The following is a 22,794-nucleotide window of genomic DNA, read 5'->3' as shown; positions in this document are numbered from 1 at the left end:
AGTATTTGAATTCTGATATATTACAGAATTGATCTGTTTTGGCACATGGAATTGAAGGCACATTCAGCACTAGTACAGGAGAGTTAATTGAATTTTCACCATGACAGTATCAAGTTAACGCTTACATTCTGTACCAATGCTTTTTGCCACCAATAAGCTAAGTTTAGAGCTGAAATCTAAACCAAAACGTAATCTACTGCAACATACCAATCCATAGAGGAGGTGGTTACATTAGCTTTTATGTCTTTTTCCACTTTATTTTCACCTGGTAAGCCTGCAAATGTCATACTTCTCATCTTAGAGTGGATATGCTAATTCATTCTACTGTATATATGGATGAACCCAAGGTTGTTTCCTAGTCTGAACATCATACAGGTCTTTCATTCATCTATATCAGGGGCCTCCAAACTGCGGCACCTGGGTCGGATGTGGCCCTTTGCTTGCTTTTATCCGGCCCTTGGGGCATTTTTCCTTCCACTGATTCGAAACACTATTCTTCCCACTGACCCAAACAATGGGGCGCTGTTCCTCCCACTGACCCCCAACGACTGGGCACTGTTCCTCCCACTGACCCCCAACGACGGGGCACTGTTCCTCCCACTGACCCCCAACGACGGGGCACTGTTCCTCCCACTCACCCCCAACGACGGGGCACTGTTCCTCCCACTGACCCCCAACGACGGGGCACTGTTCCTCCCACTGACCCCCAACGACGGGGCACTGTTCCTCCCACTGACCCCAACGATGGGGCACTGTTCCTCCCACTGACCCCAACGACGGGGCACTGTTCCTCCCACTGACCCCCAACGACGGGGGACTGTTCCTCCCACTGACCCCCAACGACGGGGCACTGTTCCTCTCACTGACCCCCAACGACGGGGCACTGTTCCTCCCACTGACCCCCCCAACGACGGGACACTGTTCCTCCCACTGACCCCCAACGACGGGGCACTGTCCCTCCCACTGACCCCCAACGACGGGGCACTGTCCCTCCCACTGACCCCAACGACGGGGCACTGTTCCTCCCACTGACCCCAACGACGGGGCATTGTTCCTCCCACTGATACCAAAAATGGGGAAATAATCCCTCTGACACCAACAATTGGGAACTGTTCCTCCCACTGACCACCAAGCCTAGGGTATTGTTTACTCCCACTGATGCCAGGGCATTTTCTACTCCCACTGGCCACAGTACGGCCCCCCTAAGTATGAAGGGCAGTAAACTGGCCCTGTGTTTCAAAAGTTTAGAGACCCCTGATCTATATTAATGGAGGAATTTGTAGTTTACAGAAGGAAGATTTTCTTGTTTGTACTTTTAGTTAGGACCAGCTCCAGGAAATTGGGGGAAAAAAAAAAGAAAAAAAAAAAAAAAAAAAAAAAAAACACTGCTTCACCTAGCTCTGCTAGCCAAAACCTAGAAGAGCTCAGGACCTTGTTCCTCTGTTGCTGTTTTTCTACATGTTTTTACCCTACTTTGTGCGCTTTTCAAAAAAAAAAACAAAAAACAAAGACAAAACATTCCTCCATCTTTCTTTGCTTTTTTTGGTCCCTGGCTTGTAGCAGAAGGTGAGCCAGATAAAATTGGACAAAAAAAAAATAAAAACAATGCAGAATCGTTCAGGCCACCAGATCACTTCTACATTATAGCCTGCAGCCTGCTCCTAAAACGTTAGCTCACGGCTGCTATTGTGTCTGCTATGCTGCTATGGCCAGCTCTATAGTAGGTACATCGGTGGCAATAAAAGGGTTTAAGTGGACTGTAACTCTTTAATATTTTCTGTTCCATAGGGAACACCTAATAATGTTTGGGCCCGAGCACTACCCTGAAAAAATATACCCTTTGTCTAGAATTCCGTCTGAAAAATAGCATTTGACTTCTTGGTTGTGAGGATGCCTAAACACTTCTGTCAACACTGTTTGGCCAACAATTTCTCAACTTGTGCATGGCTTTTAGAGCAGAGGCTTCCAGGTACCCAGAAGACAATCCTGCTGCCTCCAGAATACCAATTTGTTTTTTTTCCCTAGCTGAAGCTGGATCTTGTATTTTAATACGGAGCCACAACTGTGAGCTGAGTGTTCATCTCGCAGTTGCAGTGTGGTCACATTAACTCCAATGGCCCAGTCAACAGGCAGTGCTGCCTGTCAAATTCGACCAGTCAAGTCAAATTTACTACAGCCACAAAGCACAAGATCATGGGTTATGACATGTGCAAGACCTCTCCACTCGCATGTTATATAGGTAGACAGTTGGGAGGCGGAAAAATCAGGAATTAACCTAGTTTTTAACAACCTTGTCACTGGCATAGACTAGGCCAAAGTGTCTTCTAGGGCCTACATCAGACTGAATGACCTAATCTCCCGAGATTTTTCACATCCTTGCAGAAAGGTCAGAGATGAATGGTAGACAACAAAGTGAAACCAAGAAAAAAAAATGCCTAGCATTAACAATTTTTTTTTTGCCTCTTTGACTTGAAGCTGGCAATTACTATCTGTTCTTTGTTAATTAGACTTCTGGCACTTGTAATTTAAAACTGCAGTCCTTGGGGAATATCAGGCGAAATTTTACTCAACACAAGTTCCCAAAATGAAAAAGGCAGATACTCTCTCAGCCTGATGTTCATTACAATTTAAATATGCTCTAATAGACGGAAATGTACACTGCAGAAAATTACTGCTATCATTTAAACAAATCAGTCTCTCTGCAAAATGTGTGGAATTTCAATTACATTTTCAAAACCACAACAGAAAGATGAAAATTTCCTAAATCCTAGAGATTGGACATAATTAAGCGCGCAATAATGTAATGATATTACACAGTTCAATCAGGATTCAGTATCGCTCAGTTGCAGATTAACATTTCCAAAAAGACATTTATTTAAAGAAAGAAACCCCGGATGAATTCCATGCTGCATGGTGACATTCACTTTGTACAGCATTATTATCATAAAGGAAGTTCAATAGCCGACATTCAAATTGGAAAACATCAAATCATTAGACTAAAACAAATCACTATCCACTTCTCCACCTAGGCAGGGTTCTGTGCCAGCTCACTGGTCCATAGTTTAGATTCAGTGCTGGGACTTCTATCCTAGCCTTCCCCCACCCCCCCATTCAGCCAAGCTGAACTTTCTCCCTTTTGTAATTTCTCTTTTTTCTGTGCACATTCAACAATAAAAAATAAATAAATAAAAAATGTCATCACTATCCACGTCTCCATCCAGGCAAAGGTATAACACCAGCTATCTGGACATTGGTGTAAGTTCACTGCTAGGGCCTTCTCTCCCAGCCATACGGGCCTAATTCCACTTATTTATTATTATTATACAGGATTTATATAGCGCCAACAGTTTGCTCAGCGCTTTACAATATATTTATGTGTGAAAATGTGCATAGAGTGCGTTTACAGGCAATCCCATTAAAGTGTATGGAGCCAAATATGCATGGCTACACTTGAAACAAAAAGCAATTTTAGTTGTTTTTATATTGTTAAACTATTTGTTAGGATTTTATTGCTTTCTGTTGTGTTCCCACTGTGGAGATCACCCTTCTCCATTTGTTATAGTGACCATTTTCACTAAGACATAAAAAAGTAGGAAATTAGGAGGTGTCAGAGCAAGAGGTGAGGCTAAATCCTTCAAAGACGACATCTGTTCCTGTCAAAACTCTCTAAAATGGTAATGCTATTCACTTAGGAAATCTCATTTCCTGTTGAGTCTTCTTGAAAGGAAATCAAGGGAAATTTTTCCAACTGAACACAGCAAAAGATATCGCTATATAGATTTTATCCTGCACTAAAAACTTTCTAATGTAGCCCATTTGTTAAAATGCTTGCAGTACCCCAGGGCACCTAATTATTCACTAAAAATTACTATGTAGTGCCACCCACCTCTCTTCCACCCACACAAGCGCTAAATGCTTGTCGAAGGGTAAGGCTGGTGACGGAGTCACCAGTGTCAACAGTCTAAAACAGCAATGGGCAAAACTACGGCCCGGCGGACCTTTTAATCCGGCCCGCGGAGCGTGATACTGTCAGGATGGCTGTCAGGATGTGTGTAGGCGGGGCAGCGTGACGAACGTGAGGGGAGCTAGGCTCCTCTCACAGTCCGCCCTGAAGACCAGTGTAGAATGAAAATCTGTCTCCTATGAGTATCTGTCCCCCTCGACGTATCTGCGCATGTGCCGGAGATCGCCGATCGGCTGCTAATGCCTGAAACTGGCACATGCGCAGATACGTCGAGGGGGACAGATCCTCATAGGAGACAGATTTTCATGCTACACCGAAACGGCGCGGGAACACGGCGAGAGGAACGCGCGGAGCAAAGGTAAATGAATTGACACAGGGGGGACTTGGGGACTTAATATGGGGAATGAATTACTATAGGGGGAATGAATTACTATAGGGGGGATGAATTACTATATGGGGAATGAATTACTATAGGGGGGATGAATTACTATAGGGGGGATGAATTACTATAGGGGGGATGAATTACTATGGGGGGGTGAATTACTATGGGGGGGATGAATTACTATAGGGGGGATGAATTACTATAGGGGGGATGAATTACTATAGGGGGGATGAATTACTATAGGGGGGATGAATTACTATATGGGGGATGAATTACTATATGGGGGATGAATTACTATGCTTACTATGGGGGAATATTACTATACTTACTATGGATGACACATACACATCATTCATCTACTCTTGGTCTGGCCCCCGGGTCCAATATATGAACCCATTGCGGCCCTCAAGTCAAAAAGTTTGCCCACCCCTGGTCTAAAAGGTACTTGCCTTATTCCTATGCCAGTCAGTGCTCTCCTCCGTTCCCACTACATGGATAGGCCTTCTCTGATGTCAAGGAAACATTGGAGAGGGCACGACTAGACAAGGCGAAGAGGAACAGCTTTGTGGGATTGGTCATCTGGGCAGCACAGTGGCTAAGTGGTTAGCACTTCTGCCTGGCAGTACTAGGGTCGCTGGTTCGAATCCCAACCACGGCACCACCTGCCTGGAATTTGCATGTTCTCCATGTGCCTGCGTGAGTTTCCTCCGGGTACTCTGGTTTCCTCCCACACTCCAAAGACATGCTGGTAAGTTAATTGGCTCCTGTCTAAATCGCCCCTATTATGTGTATGTATAAATGTGAGTTAGGGACCTTAGATTGTACGCCCCTTGAGGGTTAGGGACTGATGTGAATGTACAATATATATGAAAAGCGCTGCGTAAATTGATGGCGCTATATAAGTACCTGAAATAAATAAATCTGCAGAGGAGGAAACCTGCAGGAGCAAGGAATGAGACTAGCTTAATTGCTTATTTCTTTCCTCCTACACATAATGAGCATTTAACCCTTGAAGTGCATGAAGGATATACTACATAGTTTTTAGTCTTGACTGAAGTTGAGATTTAACGAAGGTTGCTGTAGGCAGAAGATCTAAATCCCCTTGTATTTTCCTAAAAGTAACCCCACTATGCTTTTTAACGTGCTCGTAGCAAAATATTACCTACAGAATTGTGAGCGCAAAAATAGAAACATTTTTTAAAAATGTAAAAACAATTAAAAAAAAAAAAAAAAAAAATCACTCTCTTGCATACCGGTCAGTAAAGCATTTGCTGGACTACCTCCAACACAATCTAGAAAAGCTCATAAGAAAAGAACACCCTACCTTGGTAGAGGCAATAAAACTGAAGAGGTTTACTTACAGTATTGGCAAGTTCCAGGTAGCTTCCTCCAACATTGTTGCCCAGACAGGAGCTTTGAGAAAGAAGTCTTTGTAGAGCAACTTGTGTGGTTGCTTTACCCCCATATTCCAAAAACTTCTGCATGATGGAATGATTCTGTGGGTCAGGGCTCTGGAGGTCTCGTGCTCCAGAATCATACTCCCAACTCTCTCTTGCTCCTGATAGAGCTCCTGCATTATAAGAAATAGAAATTTTGGTAATTTTGTTTTATTTCTAATTTGTTTCTTTTTTTGAAAGCTGCAGGTCTTTAAGAATGAAGGTGTCACTTTGTCCACTCAAATAATTGTCAGAGCACAAACATCTCTATAAAACGATGGAGTAAAGCCAGTCATAGATGGTTCGTATCTTGTCTGGTTCAGCAGGGACCGACCGAGATTCGAACCATCTATGGGGCAGACAGATTCTACCCAAGTTGATCCATCGATCGACTTGGGTACAACCAGCATGATGGATATTTACATGCAGTTAGTGCCATCGGCTATAGCTATCAATCATAATGTTCTCTTGAATGGCTACACAACAGCTCTGTGGAAGAGACTTCCCCATCAAAACTAACTGTGTTGATGGGGGAATCGAGTAATTTATGAAAAAATTGTATCATCTGTGGCCTGCTTAACAGAGTTTTATTGTTTTAGCTCCTTTTTACGTAATTCTGTGTATGTACACTAATGTGAGACTGTACAGTTATTAGGCAACGTTGCACAAAAGGTGAATTACTCGTACAATAAAAGGTATTTAGCCAGTCAAGATTCGGTGCTGTTTGGATTCCAAACTTTTAAGAGCATGAGGTCTCTATTCGAACTACTGGAGCTGTAGCTCCGAAATAAAAAGTCGACAGTAGGATGTGCTACGGTGTCACTACACTGGTGCATTAAATGTGTATGTACCTTTTAACACTATAAAATGTTGTTGGTAGCTTAGTCCTCTAAGACTGTGCACAAAACTTCCAAGTGCCTTATTGTGATGCCCTGCCTGACACCATACAGCCTCTGCGCTGCATCCAGCTCTTACTTCACATGAGCGCAGCTTGACCTGACTATTTCTACGACTGGACCATACTTATAGCAGCCTACAGCTATTCAGAGGAGCACATGTTGAAGCAAGGTATTTTAGTAGGTGACTGCCAATCAGGGGAACATTTAAAAGGACACTATAACTAGAGCTAGCCATACAAGGCTTGAATTTAAAAATCAACTTTTTGTTGAGTTGGGGATAAAACTACTGGTAAAACAGTGACTGCATCCTACCAGCTGCAGTCACTGTTTGGGTATTCTCATACTGAAATGCAGATTCCTCCATCCTTGTTGTTTATGGTGAATAGGGGAACCTACAGACTGAACAAGAGAGACCAAAACGTGTATGGCGATCTTAACAGTGAAGTTTTGTTAAAACCCAATGCCGCATTAGCATGTATCATTTGGGAATTACATGTTTTCAGCTATATTCTCCAGATCTCATAACAATCTTATTACCAAATATCTAATTTTATATGCTCAATACCTTTGGTCATGTGATGTTCATGTACTGCAATGCAAGAGGTGTGGGTGGAGATAGCAGGAAAGCTCTTTCCCCAGCGGAGGTGGAGTTTGTGCTGATTGATGGCCTCTATCACACTCCTGAGTCAACATATATAAAAGAGGGAGGAGGGAGTGGAAGGAGATGTCAGGGCACCTGCAGGAACCGCCCCACAAAGATAACAAAAAAAAAAGAAAAAAAAAAAAAAAAGGTCATGTGGGGCAGCTTATAGACAACAAACAAGAAGTGCACTCTTTCCAAACAGAGATTTTCCAGGGCACAAACACTGTGGATGGCAATGGAGGATACTCAGAATCAGCTACTAGAATATTGCCACTCTTAATAAGGCAATACACTGAATGGGCAGCACAGTGGCTAAATGGTTAGCATTTCCGCCTGGCAGTACTAGGGTCGCTGGTTCGTATCCCAACCATGGCACCACCTGCCTGGAGTTTGCATGTTCTCCGTGGGTTTCCTCCGAGTACTCCGTATTCCTCCCACACTCCAAAGACATGCTGGTAGGTTAATTGGCTCCTGTCTAAATAGTTCCTAGTATGTGTATGTATGTGAGTTAGGGACCTTAGATTGTACGCCCCTTGAGGGTTAGGGACTGATGTGAATGTAATATTATATATATATATATATATATATATATATATATATAGATAGATAGCGCTGTGTAAAATTGACGGCACTATAAGTACCTGTAATAATAATAATAATAATTGGCAGGATCAAACCAGGTATTTATGGACAATCAAAAAATGCATAATGGAAAAGTTGTGTAGGCAGGTAGAGATAATATTGTTACACGTAACAACATCAATGATGGGTTTAATGACGCTTTAAAAACTGAACAGTTTTTCTAATACATACTTTTTTCTGAAGTAATTATTTTTAGTGCACATACAGTATGTACAATTTTTACTGTTTGACAGGAGAATGATTTTAAAAATGCTTAAAAATGTTAAAAACACTGGGGGAAAAAAAAAAAACTTTATATGAAGTTTCCTTATTTTTCTACTTCAACGTTCACCTTTCATAACATGTTACACCCATATTCAGGGACCGGCCCCCGCTTCCCCTCACTGTGACAACTGTCACAATTAAAAATAAGGAAAATAAAAATGTCTGTATGGGGCTCCGGCCACGTCACTCATTCATAGTACTCTGTGCAAGAAAAATCTACAAGTTCTGACATCCTTTGCAGCTGTCAGCTTGTAGTTCTCACTGTGAGGTTGATAGCTGTGGTAGTGGATTCTTCCAGTCAGTGTGTATCTGCTTGCCCATACGAGGTACTAGCACAGATACACTGAGTGGTCTGCAGGAGTTCAGGTGCAATGCCTTCCAAGCTTCCAAAACAAAAAACAGTAAATGCACATTTTTTTTTACCTGAAAGTGAAGTCATCCTATAAAGTGTTAAACATTAAGATAACAAAAGCAGTAGACCTTTGATGGTGAATTCAAATAAAATCTTGCAATGCAGATGAGACAAATGAAGAAACACTGAACAAATGCATACGAGATGGGTACAGTAACCATGTATTGGTTGAAATATACAGTCAAGACTTATTTGAGGTTTCCTTATTGTTTTTATTAACAAAGCTCCTTAAATATTTTAAATCAACTGCAGTAGCAGCACAATCCTAATACCAGGAGCATTTCATACATGTACAGAAGCGTGAGACCCACCTAAGCTGTGATCGCTCCCAGTTGGCCAGGAGGTGATTCGATCTCGCAGTTTTTTGTTTTTGCAGGAGTCGTCAGACAAATCCACTTCCTCCTTTCTGATTTCACGCACAAGCTGCATACGACATTTGCTGAAATCTTGAAATGATATCTTCCCATTTTCGTCAGCCCCAAGCTGATGCATGATTTCAGCCACTGAATCCTCCATGTTCAGCTGGCGGCAAACCATTAATAAATCATTCCTGAAAAACAGATTAAACAGGGCATTGTCACGGTGCCAAACAACTGTTGACCCCATTCAGAGCATGCTTTCAAACAAGAGCTCACACTGACTGTGTACATCCTAGAGGCCTGCAGTTCTATCCATCAATCTCACAGCTAAACATGACAGTGGGAAATGCTGTAGGACTTATTTTCTTGTAAACAAAGCACTGATTTAAGATGTGCTTTACATCCTATATTCACATACAGTAACTTCCAACAATGTTTACAATTCCTGCCCCCTTGCTCTTTTTTCATTTATTCCTCACATAGCTATGAGTATACATTGTACCCTCAGCTCTGCATCATCTATTACTACCGACCTCTGCATCACCTGCTCCCGACCCTAAACCCTCGTCACTTACTCCTGACCTCTGAACTCTGGCTCACTTACACCGGAGCCTTTGATTCACTTACTAATAAACCCCTGCACTCTACTTCCCTTTAAGTCAAAGTCAGTATTCAGCGCAATGATTATCACACCCAATTTTTGCTGCAAGGCACTACATTTGTTTTCAACAGGGAGGGCCCAATTGATGATCTTGCACACAGGCCCACAGCTTTCAGAAAATGCCCCTAACCTGAGCTCATCACTACACATCCATTTCAGATGATTATATGTGACAGCACAAACAAGCACCTGGGCTGGATGCGAGAGACGGATCAGCGGGAAGGAGTGTGCCAAGACAGGTGGCTATGTCTCATCTCTGCTTCCCTGCACAGCTCTCCATAGTTACATAGTTAGTCTGGCTGAAAAAAAGACAAAAGTCCATCCAGTTTAAACATTAAAAAAATAAAGTTATAATCCTACACCCCACAGTTGATCCAGAGGAAAGCAAAAAATCTCCAGCAAAGCATGATTCAATTTGCTCCTGCAGATGAAAAAAATTCCTTCCTGATCCCCCGAGAGGCAATCGGATATTCCCTGGATCAACTTTACCTATAAATGTTAGTATCCAGTTATATTCTGCGTATCTAAGAAAGAATCCAGGCCTTTTTTGAAGCAATCCACTGAGCTGGCCAGAACCAACTCTAGAGGGTCTATTCCACATTTTCACAGCTCTTACTGTGAAGAAACCTTTCCGTGTTTGGAGATTACATTTCTTTTCCTCCAGATATAAAGAGTGCCCCCTTGTCCTCTGTGATGACCTCAGGGTGAATAGATCTACACCGGGTTCACTATATGAACCACTGATGTATTTATACATGTTGATCATATCCCACCTTAATCTCCTCTTCTCAAGAGAGAATAAATTCAGTTCCTCTAATCTTTCCTCATAGCTGAGTTCCTCCATGCCTCTTATCAGTTTGGTTGCCCTTCTCTGTACTTTCTCCAGTTCCCCAATGTTCTTTTTGTGAATTGGTGCCCAAAACTGAACTGCATATTCCAGATGAAGTCTTACTAATGATTTGTACAGGGGTAATATGATATCTCTCTCTCTGGAGTCTATACCTCTTTTAATACAAGAGAGGATTTTGCTCGCTTTACAAACCGCAGCTTGGCATTGCATGTCATTATTAAGCTTGTGATCTACCAGAACTCCCAGATCCTTCTCCACCACTGATTCCCCCAGTTGTACCCCCCCCCCCAGTATGTATGATGCATGCATATTCTTAGCCCCCAAGTGCATAACGTTACATTTATCAACATTAAACCTCACTTTCCACATAGTTGCCCAATTACACAGTGCATTGAGGTCGGCTTGTAAATTGAAGACATCCTGTAAGGACGTTATTCCACTGCACAGCTTGGTGTCATCTGCAAAGACTGAAATGGTATTTTTAATCCCAGACCCTATATCGTTTATAAATATATTAAAAAGTAAGGGTTCCAACACTGAACCCTGGGGTACACCATTCATAGACCATTCAGAGTATGAATCATTAACCACTACTCTCTGAATTCGGTCTTTTAGCCAGTTTTTTATCCATTTACATACAGATTTTTCCAAGCCTGTAGACTTTACCTTACACATTAGCCATGTGTGGGGAACTGTGTCAAACACTTTTGCAAAATCCAAGTATACTCCTCTGTCCAAGGTTTTGTGCATACCACAGATGAGAAGAGGGTAAAGCAGTAGGGCAGATGAGCAGGAGGATACAGCGGTGGGGCAGATGAGCATGGAGGTCAGTGTTAGGACAGATGAGAAGGGGGATCAGCAGTGGGACAGAAGAGCAGGGGGGTACAGCGGTGGGGCAAATGTGAAGGGAGGTACAGTGGTGGGAGAGAGGTGAAGGGGTTCAGTAATGGGGCAGAAGAGTAGGGGGCTACATAGGTTGGGGGCAGATCAGAAAGGGGATTACATTGGTGGAGCAGATGAGCAGGTGGGTTCAGTGTTAGAAGAGAAGGGGGTTCAGTGACAAGACAGAAGAGCAGGGGGGTAAAGCATTGAGGCAGATGAGAAATGAGGTTACAGTGATGGGACAGAAAAGCAGGAGGGGTGTACACTGGTGGGGAAGGTGTGTAGGGGGGGGGGGTACAGTAGTGGGACAGATTTGCAGATGGGTACAGTGATCTGAGGTGTAAAGGTGCCTGTATTGGGCTCATCTGAGGACTGGAGGTGTGGGAATTGGGGCTGATCTGGAGTGTGAATTTGCAGGAATTGGGACTGATCTGAGGCATGAAAGTTCAGGATTACTCAAGTAGTTTAGAGCATTTACTTTATAAAAATTCCTTTTCATGATTGAAAGTGTGAAGGTGACTATCATAAAATCAACACTCTCAAATTCTTTGAAAACATTTAAATTAATCCTCTGCATTGTGTAAAAAGGCTATTTTAATCTTTTCTTCTCTATTCTTCCCTTTTACAAGTGACCATCACTTATCTCTAGACTGAAACGTAGACATGCACATGCTCAGTTTGGTGTGTATTGCTAGTTTTTTTTTTTCTTGGGAGAGTGCATGTATTCAGCACAGTGCCAATCAGCACTGTCCAGGCAGAGGTCAGGGGATATGTATCCTCCTAGAGCAAAAAGAAAACTCCTCCCACAAGCTTTAGCTAGTGCTGGACACTGATAGAAGTCAAGACTGCTCTAACTTCAGATGAGAAAACGTATTTAGCAGTTTATATTTACTAAAATAATTGCATTTCCATGTTGTGTGTACTGTGGGATACCAGATATAGTGAATGCAGTGTCCTGGGTTTAGTAACACTTTAAGGTCACTAATTTTCACATGGAAAATTGTCATTTATGCTCCCTCCTCCAATGACTGCCTCCCACCCATAAACATGTTACAAATGTGTGCTGGCATGGCTGTTTAAATCTCCAACAGAGGGTCAAGTGGCGACTGATAACGCAGAAGCATAACTGGGAGACCGTTGCCCCCCCATATCTGGAAGTACCTGAACAAGCACCTTTAAGCCGGATCACCGAATATTCTTAAATAAAGCTATACATTAAAAAAAAGACTGAAAACAATTATGGAAAATACATTAACATGTCAACACTTGAGATTTTGGTGAGTGGGTTTTAAGCTACTTTAGAGATTCCATCACTACATTTTCCAACATCTGTTAATGACATTTTTAGCAATCTCTACGCAATATCCACTTACACTAGCCCCCAATGCTGCAGCAAACCCTGCTGTTTATGCGGTTATCAGCTTGTTTATATCACAGTAATTCAACACTTGCTGGAGTGCTAAATCCTGTAGAGAAGCAACACTGTCACAAGAATGTTAAGACTACATAATATCCCCCACACAGCATGTCTCTAACATCTGGAGGAGGTATTCTGCAGTCCCAGGACATTTCCTACATTGTAGGAGATGACACTGCAGTGTGCATAGGCCAGTACTAGATTTCTGGCAGGATCAACAGGTATTAAACACACTTATTGGATAGAAAACAAACACTCAATTGTTATAATAAACAGAACAAAAGAAACAAATAGGGTAGTTTAAATGCCTGGATTTAAATGCACATTAAATTGATTGGATCAGTGCTTTCCTTCCTTTCAGTCTGAGGTTTGCCCAAATACATATTGTGACTGTTAATGAATTAACTGGACTGAAGAGTATTATTGTTTTTTTTTTCTATCACCATGGCAGTGAGAGTCACTACCGTTGTACCAAGTGGTATACCGGAGTGCCAAGCTTAAATGAAAGCATTTATCAGAAAGACAGCTCAACTATGAGCTGACCACACTTGGGTAGATTCTTGATTAATGACCAGGAGTCGCAGATTCTCAAAACAACTGCTGGACACCTATAGAGGCCATGTGTCCTACTCCTGACTCAAACAATCATTCTTTTTTCTAGTCACAAACTTTTTTACTCCAGTGATTTTTATTTGGATCAACAGACATGTTGAAACTACTTTGATTGCTTTATTGCACTTAACATCATTTAGTCAGAACTGTATTCAGCACTAATGCTTCAGAAATGAGGTTTCTGAAAATATTTTTTTGCTAAATCATATTGACATGAGACAAACTGAAAAAACAGATATGGGTGCGATAGTATAGGTGATAATGGCTTTATTCAGATTAAGGACTAAGGGGGTTAGGTTCATTTTGAGGAGTTAAGCTGGCCATACATGGATCGAAATTTGTCCGCTTTAGCCAAATGTCAATCCATGTATAGATTGGGTTGGGTTTTTCCCATTCGATCTCCACCATCAGAGAACAATGGCACAGTGGGAAGATTCCACCCTTCCAATCGCTGCTGGCTGAACAAACAGGAAAAGGGTGACAGTACAGGCTGCCTTAATCCTAGATCATCCATGGTGGGGTAAGTGTAATATGGGTACCTAGTGTAATATGGGTACCTGGTGTTCCGATCTCCAGCAGCCGCTCAGCCTGTACAATTCAATGACAAGCTGAAAGAAACTTGGGCTATTTGCAGTTGTAAACATGTATCCAAACATCCAGATATTACCTAAACTAAACTGCTTGACCCTTGATGTAGAAATAGGTGCACAACTGTTGCCAGCACAGGTTCCTTTCGTAGATTTAATTTAAAAAAAAAATGGATTTTTATTTCAATCTGATTTTTTTGATTTTTAGCAAATTTATTTTAATAAAATACTTTTGGAATAAAAATCTATCTAAAGATAGATTTCTATTTAAGATGCATTAATAATTTAGTTTATTCAGCATAAAATGGAGCTTAGTTATGTAGAATGAGGCTGTATATTCTGCAATTTGGTAAACTCATTCAATGAATCCAAGCTCTGCAAGCTGAGATAACATGCACTGCATTGATGCATTCACACAATTTCACAGAAACCATGAGAAAAAACATGAAATACAAGAATTTGAGTAGATCTCCAGCTATGTGTGATTAACCTAAAATCGGTTCTGATATTGCTGTTTTACTAACCGGACATCTTATTGTTCTAAAAAAGAAACCTTAATTTGGTTTGCAAATATTAAAGATTCTAACTATCAACAAGAATGAGTCGGAATCATTACATTTAAAGAGTATTTTAGATCCATCATGGCAGCGCCTGTTAGAGGGCATCCACTCATCTGCTGCTGTCACGTCCCTCACCTTGTTGTGTCACTGCTGCTGCATCACCAGCCGTACCATTAAAGTGAATGGGCCTGTCGGAGAGTCAACAGCGGGTCAGAGGAGGAGCTGCTGCGGGACAGAGAAAGCAGTTGCTATGATTTAAATCCACCCTGTTTCAGCCTCTCATTTAGTTGTACAGGCTGAGTGGCCACCACTGATTGGAACTCCCTGCATCCGGCAACAAATATCCACAGCATAATTGCTGCACCATGGCCGATTTAGGACATGCGAATGAGGTGTTGGGAGCTGTGTATTAGATCCAGATTTAACAGCAAGATCGAGGTTTAAGATAAGGGGTTAAACTCAGATTATGCTAGGGTACATTTTGCAGTTGTAATAAATAGGTCTGTCAGATGTAATAAAGTTCTTTTGTAGCTTCAACCCAGACCTAGAAAAACATTTTTTTTTTTTCCAGTGAAAATGATGGTACCCTCATTTGTGAACTTTTGTCAACTGTGAACCACCATTCTACCGTTTACATCATTCACTGTCCGTACCTTTACTATATACAGTACCCATCTACATTGCCAGCATTCTATTAAGATCTTTCTCAAAGAGCCCACTGAAACCCAAAGAAGCAGGTAATGTTTTGCTGGTCTGAATGTGGCATAAACATGCCAGCCCTATGCTTCTTTTAGCAGCTCTCGCTTCAGTGATCAAGTGATCTACAAGGTGGTCCTGACCATATATCAAATTGCATCTCAACCCAGGGAAATAATATATTGCAACTCACCCGTCCTTGTAATTGATGACTGCATTAGTTTTTTTCAGGCTAAGAACATTTTCAGCAAATATAGAAAATACCTGTCGATCTTGCTAGATACCACCCATATTTGAAATATATTTTAAAAATATTCTTCTCAAATATATTGACATATATTTGAAATGCTACAATTTTGGTCATATTCAATCTCTCTCTATACACACACACACACACACATACATATATATACATACACACACATACTGCATGTTGAAATGCGTTTTTTTTTTTACAATATATGAAAAATATTTTTAAAAATACTTTTCAAATATACTATATGTCTTTAAAAATACAAATCTACATTTTTGGACTGCACTTACAAATATATGTAAAAATTACTTTTATATGTTAAAAAAATCTGAAGAATAATTAAAAAAAATATATTAAAAATGTTTTTCATACATTTTGTAATATATAAAAAAATGCATTTCAGCATGCAGTATATATATCATATTATTTTAACATATATTTGTAAATGCATCCCACAAATGTAGATTTGTATTTTTAAAGACATACAGTATATTTGAAATTATTTTTCATATAATTTTGTAGTAGAGTGTGTGTGTGTGTGTGTGTGTGTGTGTGTGTGTGTGTGTGTGTGTGTGTGTGTGTGTGTGTGTGTGTGTGTGTGTGTGTGTGTGTGTGTGTGTGTTTTATTGAAATTTGAAATGTATTCAAATATTTGGGTAGAATATTTTTAAAATATATTTCAAATATATTTTTCTTTCATATGGGTATGCAATGTCTTTATTATGTCACTGAGCTGAAAAGAAAAGTACAGATGCCCTTACCTTTCTTGTATAAAGTACTAGTTTATTTCCACCATGTCATCCTGCTAATAATACTTTTACCCTAGGCTGACATTTACTCACTGTATTGTGTTAATTTGGGGGGGCAGCATCTGATTTTCCAGTTTAGATTAAAGAACGCCCCCCCCCCCTTCTCACCTCCATAACATATAGGAGTTGTGTTCTTTAGTCCACAGAGAAATCCTGGACAGGACTGACAACACTGCTTGAAATTTCAGTGCAACAGAGGCAGATCAGAATTTATTTTTTTTCTATGTGCAGGATTGTAAAAAAATTAAAATGGTGAAAAGGTGCATGAGCTGAAAGGAAGTAGTGATGATTTTTTTTTTTTTTGCCCAGATGCACACTTTAAGCCTGCCCTACCCTCTGGGAAACACAGTGTTAACATATATACTGCCCAATAAATGAATGCACATCTCAAAACTTTTGCTTGAAGAGACAAAAGCTTTGGAAATAAAGCATGCTTTGTCTCAAGTATCAGTATCTCAGGGTGCGGTGTCAAACTTAATATATTACATTACTGGTATGGCACACAACAACGAACAACTGTTCAATTCTAATGTACACCATTTAAATAACTGAAATCCCCTGGGAAGGGAAGGCTGTATGATGACTTAGTGAACATCACTGAAGTAGGCAATAAAAGCAGTATTGACAGGCATTATATATTTTATTGTTTAACCGCTTCTGCTCTTCAACAACAATTTTAATTTTTCACACAAGTTAAAAACTGCATTTTTATCCAGAAATTCACGTCAACATTCAAAAAATAAAATACTTTGTGAATTTGTCAATTGCAATTTTTTATGTCACACAATTGCACTACTATTTATCAAATCTATATTTTTTTGGAAAAAATACACTCAAGTGAATTTTAGTGCACACAAACACAGCATAATCCCCATTTGTTTTGTACAAAATAAAACAGTATGTAACATGAAAGGGGACTTGGCATTGCTGGATGATAGGTCGAAGCCGTGGAAACTGCATATCAAGGTTTCCAAATGCAAAATAATGCACCTAGGGAAAAAGAATCCCTTGACAGAGTACAGTTCTGGGGGTACAGTACTGGCCTGCACTACAGAGGTATAAGATTTGGGGGTACTTATCTCAGATGATGCAAGAAGCAAAATGAGCAAGATTGTGACCAGGCAGTAGGAAAGGCAAATATAATTCTAGGATGCATCACTAAAGGGATCACCAATAGGAGGAAGGAGGTCCTGTTTCCCCTATATAGATCTTTAGTGAGACCTCATTTAGAATACTGTGTCCAGTTCTGGAGACCTCACTTACAAAAAGATATTGATTAGATAAAATGAATCCAGAGACGGGCAACGAAAATGGTGAGAAGTCTGAGGAATAAACATCAGGACAGACTTCAGAAAGCTTAAAGAGGAGCTTCAGTCATTTGTGTTTATTAAAAGTCAGCAGCCACAAAAACTGTAGCCGCTGACTGCAACACTTACCTGTCCAAGGATCCAGCGATGTGCTCACCTGAGCCTCTCCCTCAGTCTACTGTCCCCGATGTCGTTATCTCAACTGTGGGCACTCAGCTGTGACAGCTTGAGGCTTCACAGCCGGGCACCCACTGCGCATGCGTGAGCTGCACATTGTGAATGGTCCCGCAGTCTTCTGGGATGTGTGACCTGTACCAGACGACTGCAGGGAGGGAACGGGGAGGGGAGAACTTCTGCTCGGATCACCTAGACCAGGGGTGTCAAACTGGTGGCCCTCCAGCTGTGCGAAACTACAAATCCCATCATGCCTCTGCCTTTGGTAGTCATGCTTGTAACTGTCAATCTTGCAATGCCTCATGGGACTTGTAGTTTGGCCACCAGTTTGACACCTGTGACCTAGACGACCTCAGCAGAAGTGGGAGCGGGTAACTTTCAAAACCAAAGTACCAGCTATGCCCCCCAAAAAAGTGTCATTTGGTGAAGAGGAGGGAGAGAGGGGGGGCGAGGAAGTCCTAAAAGCAGAACTTCCCCTTTTGGGAGGAGCTCTGCTTTAAAGTTGGGAAAGGGGAGACATGACTGAAACCTTTAAATGCATCAAGGGAGTGAATAAGGTTCAGGAGGGCAGGATTTTCAATATGGGGACATGGGGACATGACCTCAAACTATCAGGAGGAAAGTTCAAAACTAAACTTAGAAAGCATTTTACCAAAAAAGAAGTTGATGTTTGGAACAGACTTCCAGCAGAGGTAGGGAGACTTCCAGAAGAGGTAGGGAGTCATCCAAACAATAAATGGATTCAAACATGACTGGGATAAAAACAGATTCATACTCAAAGTTAAAAAAAAAAATAACAGGGAAAATTATGCACTTTGAGACGCTACCTTAAGTCCAAGGTCACACCAGTGCAAATTGTCATGCAATTTGAAGCGGTGAAATTGGAGTTGCACGGATTGTGAAAGTAGTTCATGTACTACTTTTTGCAAATTCAGGTGCGACTTGCATAGACATCTGTGCATGAAGTCACACAGATGTCTTCCAAGTCGCACGATTTCAAAGTTGAATTCAGTGTGACCGAAGACTTAAAGGCGCTATATACAATTAAGTTTATTATTATAAAATCAAAAACAAAACATGTATACATATTTAAAAAAGAGGGAGGGGCAGATTTGATGGACCTCTTGATTTCAAAAGAACTATATTTTTCAATGTTATTTTTATTATATTTTATGTATTATTGGGATTTGGATCTACTTTAAAAGGGCCCACCTGTCCCATTTACCTGCAGTAAAAAACAAGCATATTACTGTATTAAAATTTAATTTCCATCTATTCCTATGTGGGTAGTACATTTATGTTGTGTGGGTCAGTGCATTTTTAAAAAATAGCACATTCTGCATTTTATGCACATCACATACGCAGGCACTTCTAAATCAAGGGTAAATGCACAAAAAACACATGCATGTCGTCTTTTTCTGAAAGTTTCTCCCTTACTTTGGACAATGATTGAAGGAAAAAAAAAAAAAATACACACACACACACACAAACAAATGTTTATACAATGCAAACACAGAAACATAAAAATGCATCAAGTGTGAACAGAGCCTAAGGGCCAGTTCACACCACTCTCCTTTTCGATGCAGTTTGCTATGTTCCAGTACAGTTCTGTGCAGAAAAAGGGCAGCATGTTCTACTTTTTTTCTGCACTGGAACGGACTTCACTGGTGAGAACAAGGGCCATTAGAATACATGGAAAAAACAAAATGCACTGGACTGCATCTAATATGAACTAACTAGGCTGCACGCTTCCCATCCAGTTGGCACCTCACCTTAATAAGTGCTCTTTGTTTTGGCCTCCTGTAAGACCCACAGGCACTAAGTGAGCAGATAAAGTGCAGAGACAAATTTATTCTGAGCAGGAAAACGTGCATGCAACATAAAAGGAGCTATTTTTACCATGTGTGACAACACCAAATAAAAGCTTTTTATCTTTATAGTCACACTCAAGAACATGTAGTAGAATGAGCAAAACATGCCTCCACCACATTGTAATGGTGCATTAACACTTTGGTGCTGATTAGCTCACAGCAACTTAATGAAGGTATTTAAGACGGATTCCCCGCTGGGAACCTCACTAGGCCACTAAATCCTCAGGATTTAATAGATGTAATGATGCAAACATTTACAAATTCCACAACACAAAGGCAGGGGCACATGGAATGCTGATTTTGAGCCCTTCAAAGGATTAATGGCAGTGAAGGCAGATGAAGGTACTAACTATAGGCGATATACCATACTTTCCAACTTTAGAACTTGAGAAAGAGGGATTCTTTGATGCACATAAAATATGCGGTGCACAAGGCAAAATGTAACCATGGCTACACTGTCCTGAATATTGGGTTCGACTTGCATGGACAGGGTTGAACCTACTCGCAAATGTTATGTATGTTTGATACAAATGTTGTAGTCCTTGAAAACACAAAACCCTCCTTCGTTCCTGTGCCGTGAGTAAGAATCTTAGATATACATAAACTTTGTGATCAGTTCTTTAAAATAGAACTTTTCCATTATATATGCCTTTTCATACACAGAATATAGGCTGGGAACCAATGCTTTGTCGGAGTGTCCCTCTAGTTTTGGGTGGCATGGAGAGGAATCAGAACATCTGTCAGGTTTTTATTGCAGTCACCTTCCCCAATTATCCTGTTTTCCGTTATATTCAAAAGTCAAAGTAAAATAAAATCCTAAATTTTTGATTAACACCAGAACAATAATAGAATTGAAACCTTCCAATGGGGACACTAGTTTTGGTGACACCCAGAGATTTCCTCACTTTGGAGGGATTCTCTCTCGTGTCCTGTTTTGGCTATGGGACAGAAAGTGAAATCTCCCCTAAACTCCTGTCAGATAAAACTTGACAGGAGTTATAATTCTCTCTTACTGTATCAAAATTGACAAAAAAAATACTTTTAGTTACACTTTAAAAAGGGACTATGAATTCCCAGTGTTGGATGGGAAACAGTGACATCAGTCCCTCGGCCCTGAATGGGCAAAGTGACAGTGTCGCTTTAAAGAACAAACAGTTGGAAACGTCCTAGCAACCACTAAACGTTTATAAAACACCTTGGCCAATAGTATGAAATGTACTGCAATGCATGCAGAGTATCAAGGGTAGGACTATATAACATACAATATTGTACATCGAATGCAGAAGTTAGAAGCATTTAACATAGGGCCCCTTACATTGCTGAGCAGTACGAGGGAAAACAAAAACTCAGCAGGAGGAAAATGCCCCAACGTTGGCACTCAGTGGAAGGTCGTACAAGTGCAGGAATCATCAAACAGCTTTAACAGGTAGCCTCCTATGCCTTGTGAGTGTGGAAAGCACAGGGAGTGCACTGTGCACATATCTTGACCCAGGTTGGGGTCTTTGCCTCCCATGTGCCACAACCATCAGACAGCTTGCAAGGGTGGCTTTCTATGCGCTACAAAACATTATGTTACAGTCTAATGGGCTCTGAAATGGGAAGCTTGGAGAATGTACTAAAAGGTATATATAGTTTTTTTTTTTTAAAAAGGCTACTTTTCTAAATCAACACAGAAAAGATAAGACAACTGTTCTTAGGCCAACTGTCAGTTGTTAGCATGACCCCATGGAGGATTAATGTGTATCTAAAGGCAAAAAACTTTGATTTAGACCTGGACAGAGTGGTGATCGCTTCGTAACACTGTCAGTCTCAGGAAGATTTCCAGAAAGGAAAGTGCAAGTAAATTCAAGCAGGAAAATATTCTAAAATGGTAGCATAATACATATCTGTGATGGCGTTATATGTAACTGCTACCTATAGATATAAAAGATCCACTGCATTTTTGCCGGTTTACTCCTTTAACCTTAAATAAAAACCAATGTGTAGAGTCCATTAGGGGCCTGTGCAGACAGGCTTTTTTTTATTCCCTTAAAACAAATTTTGCAATCTCATAGGGTCCAGAGGGCCAACACGCATGAAGCAAGTCAAATCCAGGTCAGAAGGTGGTTACCTGTAGGTTAAATGAAGTCAGAATAATCCCAGAAGCATTGTGAACTGATGCTAAACTGGTACCATTGACACAAGCCCTATAACATTTCACATGTAAACCAATGTCCCAATTCATTTTCTTACGAGCATTACCTAAACAGATTTTTTTAGGGCTCATATCTTGGAGCACCTTGTGCTTCACATAGGGATCTGGCATTAGAATTCTCAAATGCAATATGTTAAGCAGAGTTTCTCAACCAGGGTTCCATGGAGCCCTAGGGTTCCTTCAGAGGTTGCTAGGTGTTCCTTGAGCAATGAGCAATTTCTGCCCCTCGGATAAGTTCCCACTGACACAACTGATTTTTTTAGCTATTTGTAGGGGGTAACTCTTCCCAAGGACCTCAAGTGTAAGGAACATTATTCCCACTGACCATTACATTAATGTATCATGAGTTGTAGATAAAGTATTTTGTAGCAAAAAGACTGGAAAGTTATTTCAATGGTTCCTCTGTATTGAAAAGGTTGAGAAAGGCTGATGTAAAGGCATTAAAATATGCTTACAATAGTTCTCCACGGGAAACACAGCTATCAGTAAGTTCAGGCACTTAGAGTAGATTTAACTATGCATGCTCTATTTTAGGCATGCTCAACCCTTTTAAGTACCAACAGCCTTCTACAACCAAAGACTTGCCAAGCAACTATCAAAACCAGTGTTTCTCAACCTTTTTTTCAAGGCACCCTTTACAATTCTGCACAAATCTCAAGGCACCGTATTTTAAAATATAAAAAACAAAACTAAAAGTTTCACATAAAAAAGCAACATCTACACCAGTGGTCTCCAAACTGTGGCAGGGGCCATATGCGGCCTCTTGCTTGCTTTTATCCAGCCCTTGGTATCAGTGGATGAAATAGTGCCCCAACAATGGGATATAATTCCTCCCCACTGACATCAGTGAAGGGGCACAATTCCTTCCAATACAATGACACCAGCATAGGAGCACAATTCCTCATAATGACACCAAAAAT

The 22,794-nt window shown here is 40.8% G+C and overlaps 1 protein-coding gene across 1 annotated transcript in view; it reads right to left on the bottom strand.

Moving 5' to 3' along the window:
- The window catches only part of MCC (MCC regulator of Wnt signaling pathway), a 540,260-nt gene that overhangs the window by 414,982 nt on the left and 102,484 nt on the right, over window positions 1-22,794 (bottom strand). The window contains exons 2-3 of the mRNA XM_089684729.1: window positions 8,954-9,192; window positions 5,708-5,916 (exon numbers count right to left, since the gene is read on the bottom strand). Coding sequence (XP_089540855.1) covers window positions 5,708-5,916; window positions 8,954-9,192 — 448 coding nt within the window. The remainder of the gene's footprint in view (window positions 1-5,707; window positions 5,917-8,953; window positions 9,193-22,794) is intronic.

Source organism: Staurois parvus, unplaced genomic scaffold, assembly GCF_062004578.1.
Source record: "Staurois parvus isolate SC_StPar_1 unplaced genomic scaffold, SC_StPar_1.0 ptg000354l, whole genome shotgun sequence".
NCBI lineage: Eukaryota > Metazoa > Chordata > Amphibia > Anura > Ranidae > Staurois > Staurois parvus.
The sequence above is the reverse complement of the archived record's forward strand: the minus strand, read 5'-3'. Positions and strand labels throughout refer to the sequence as shown.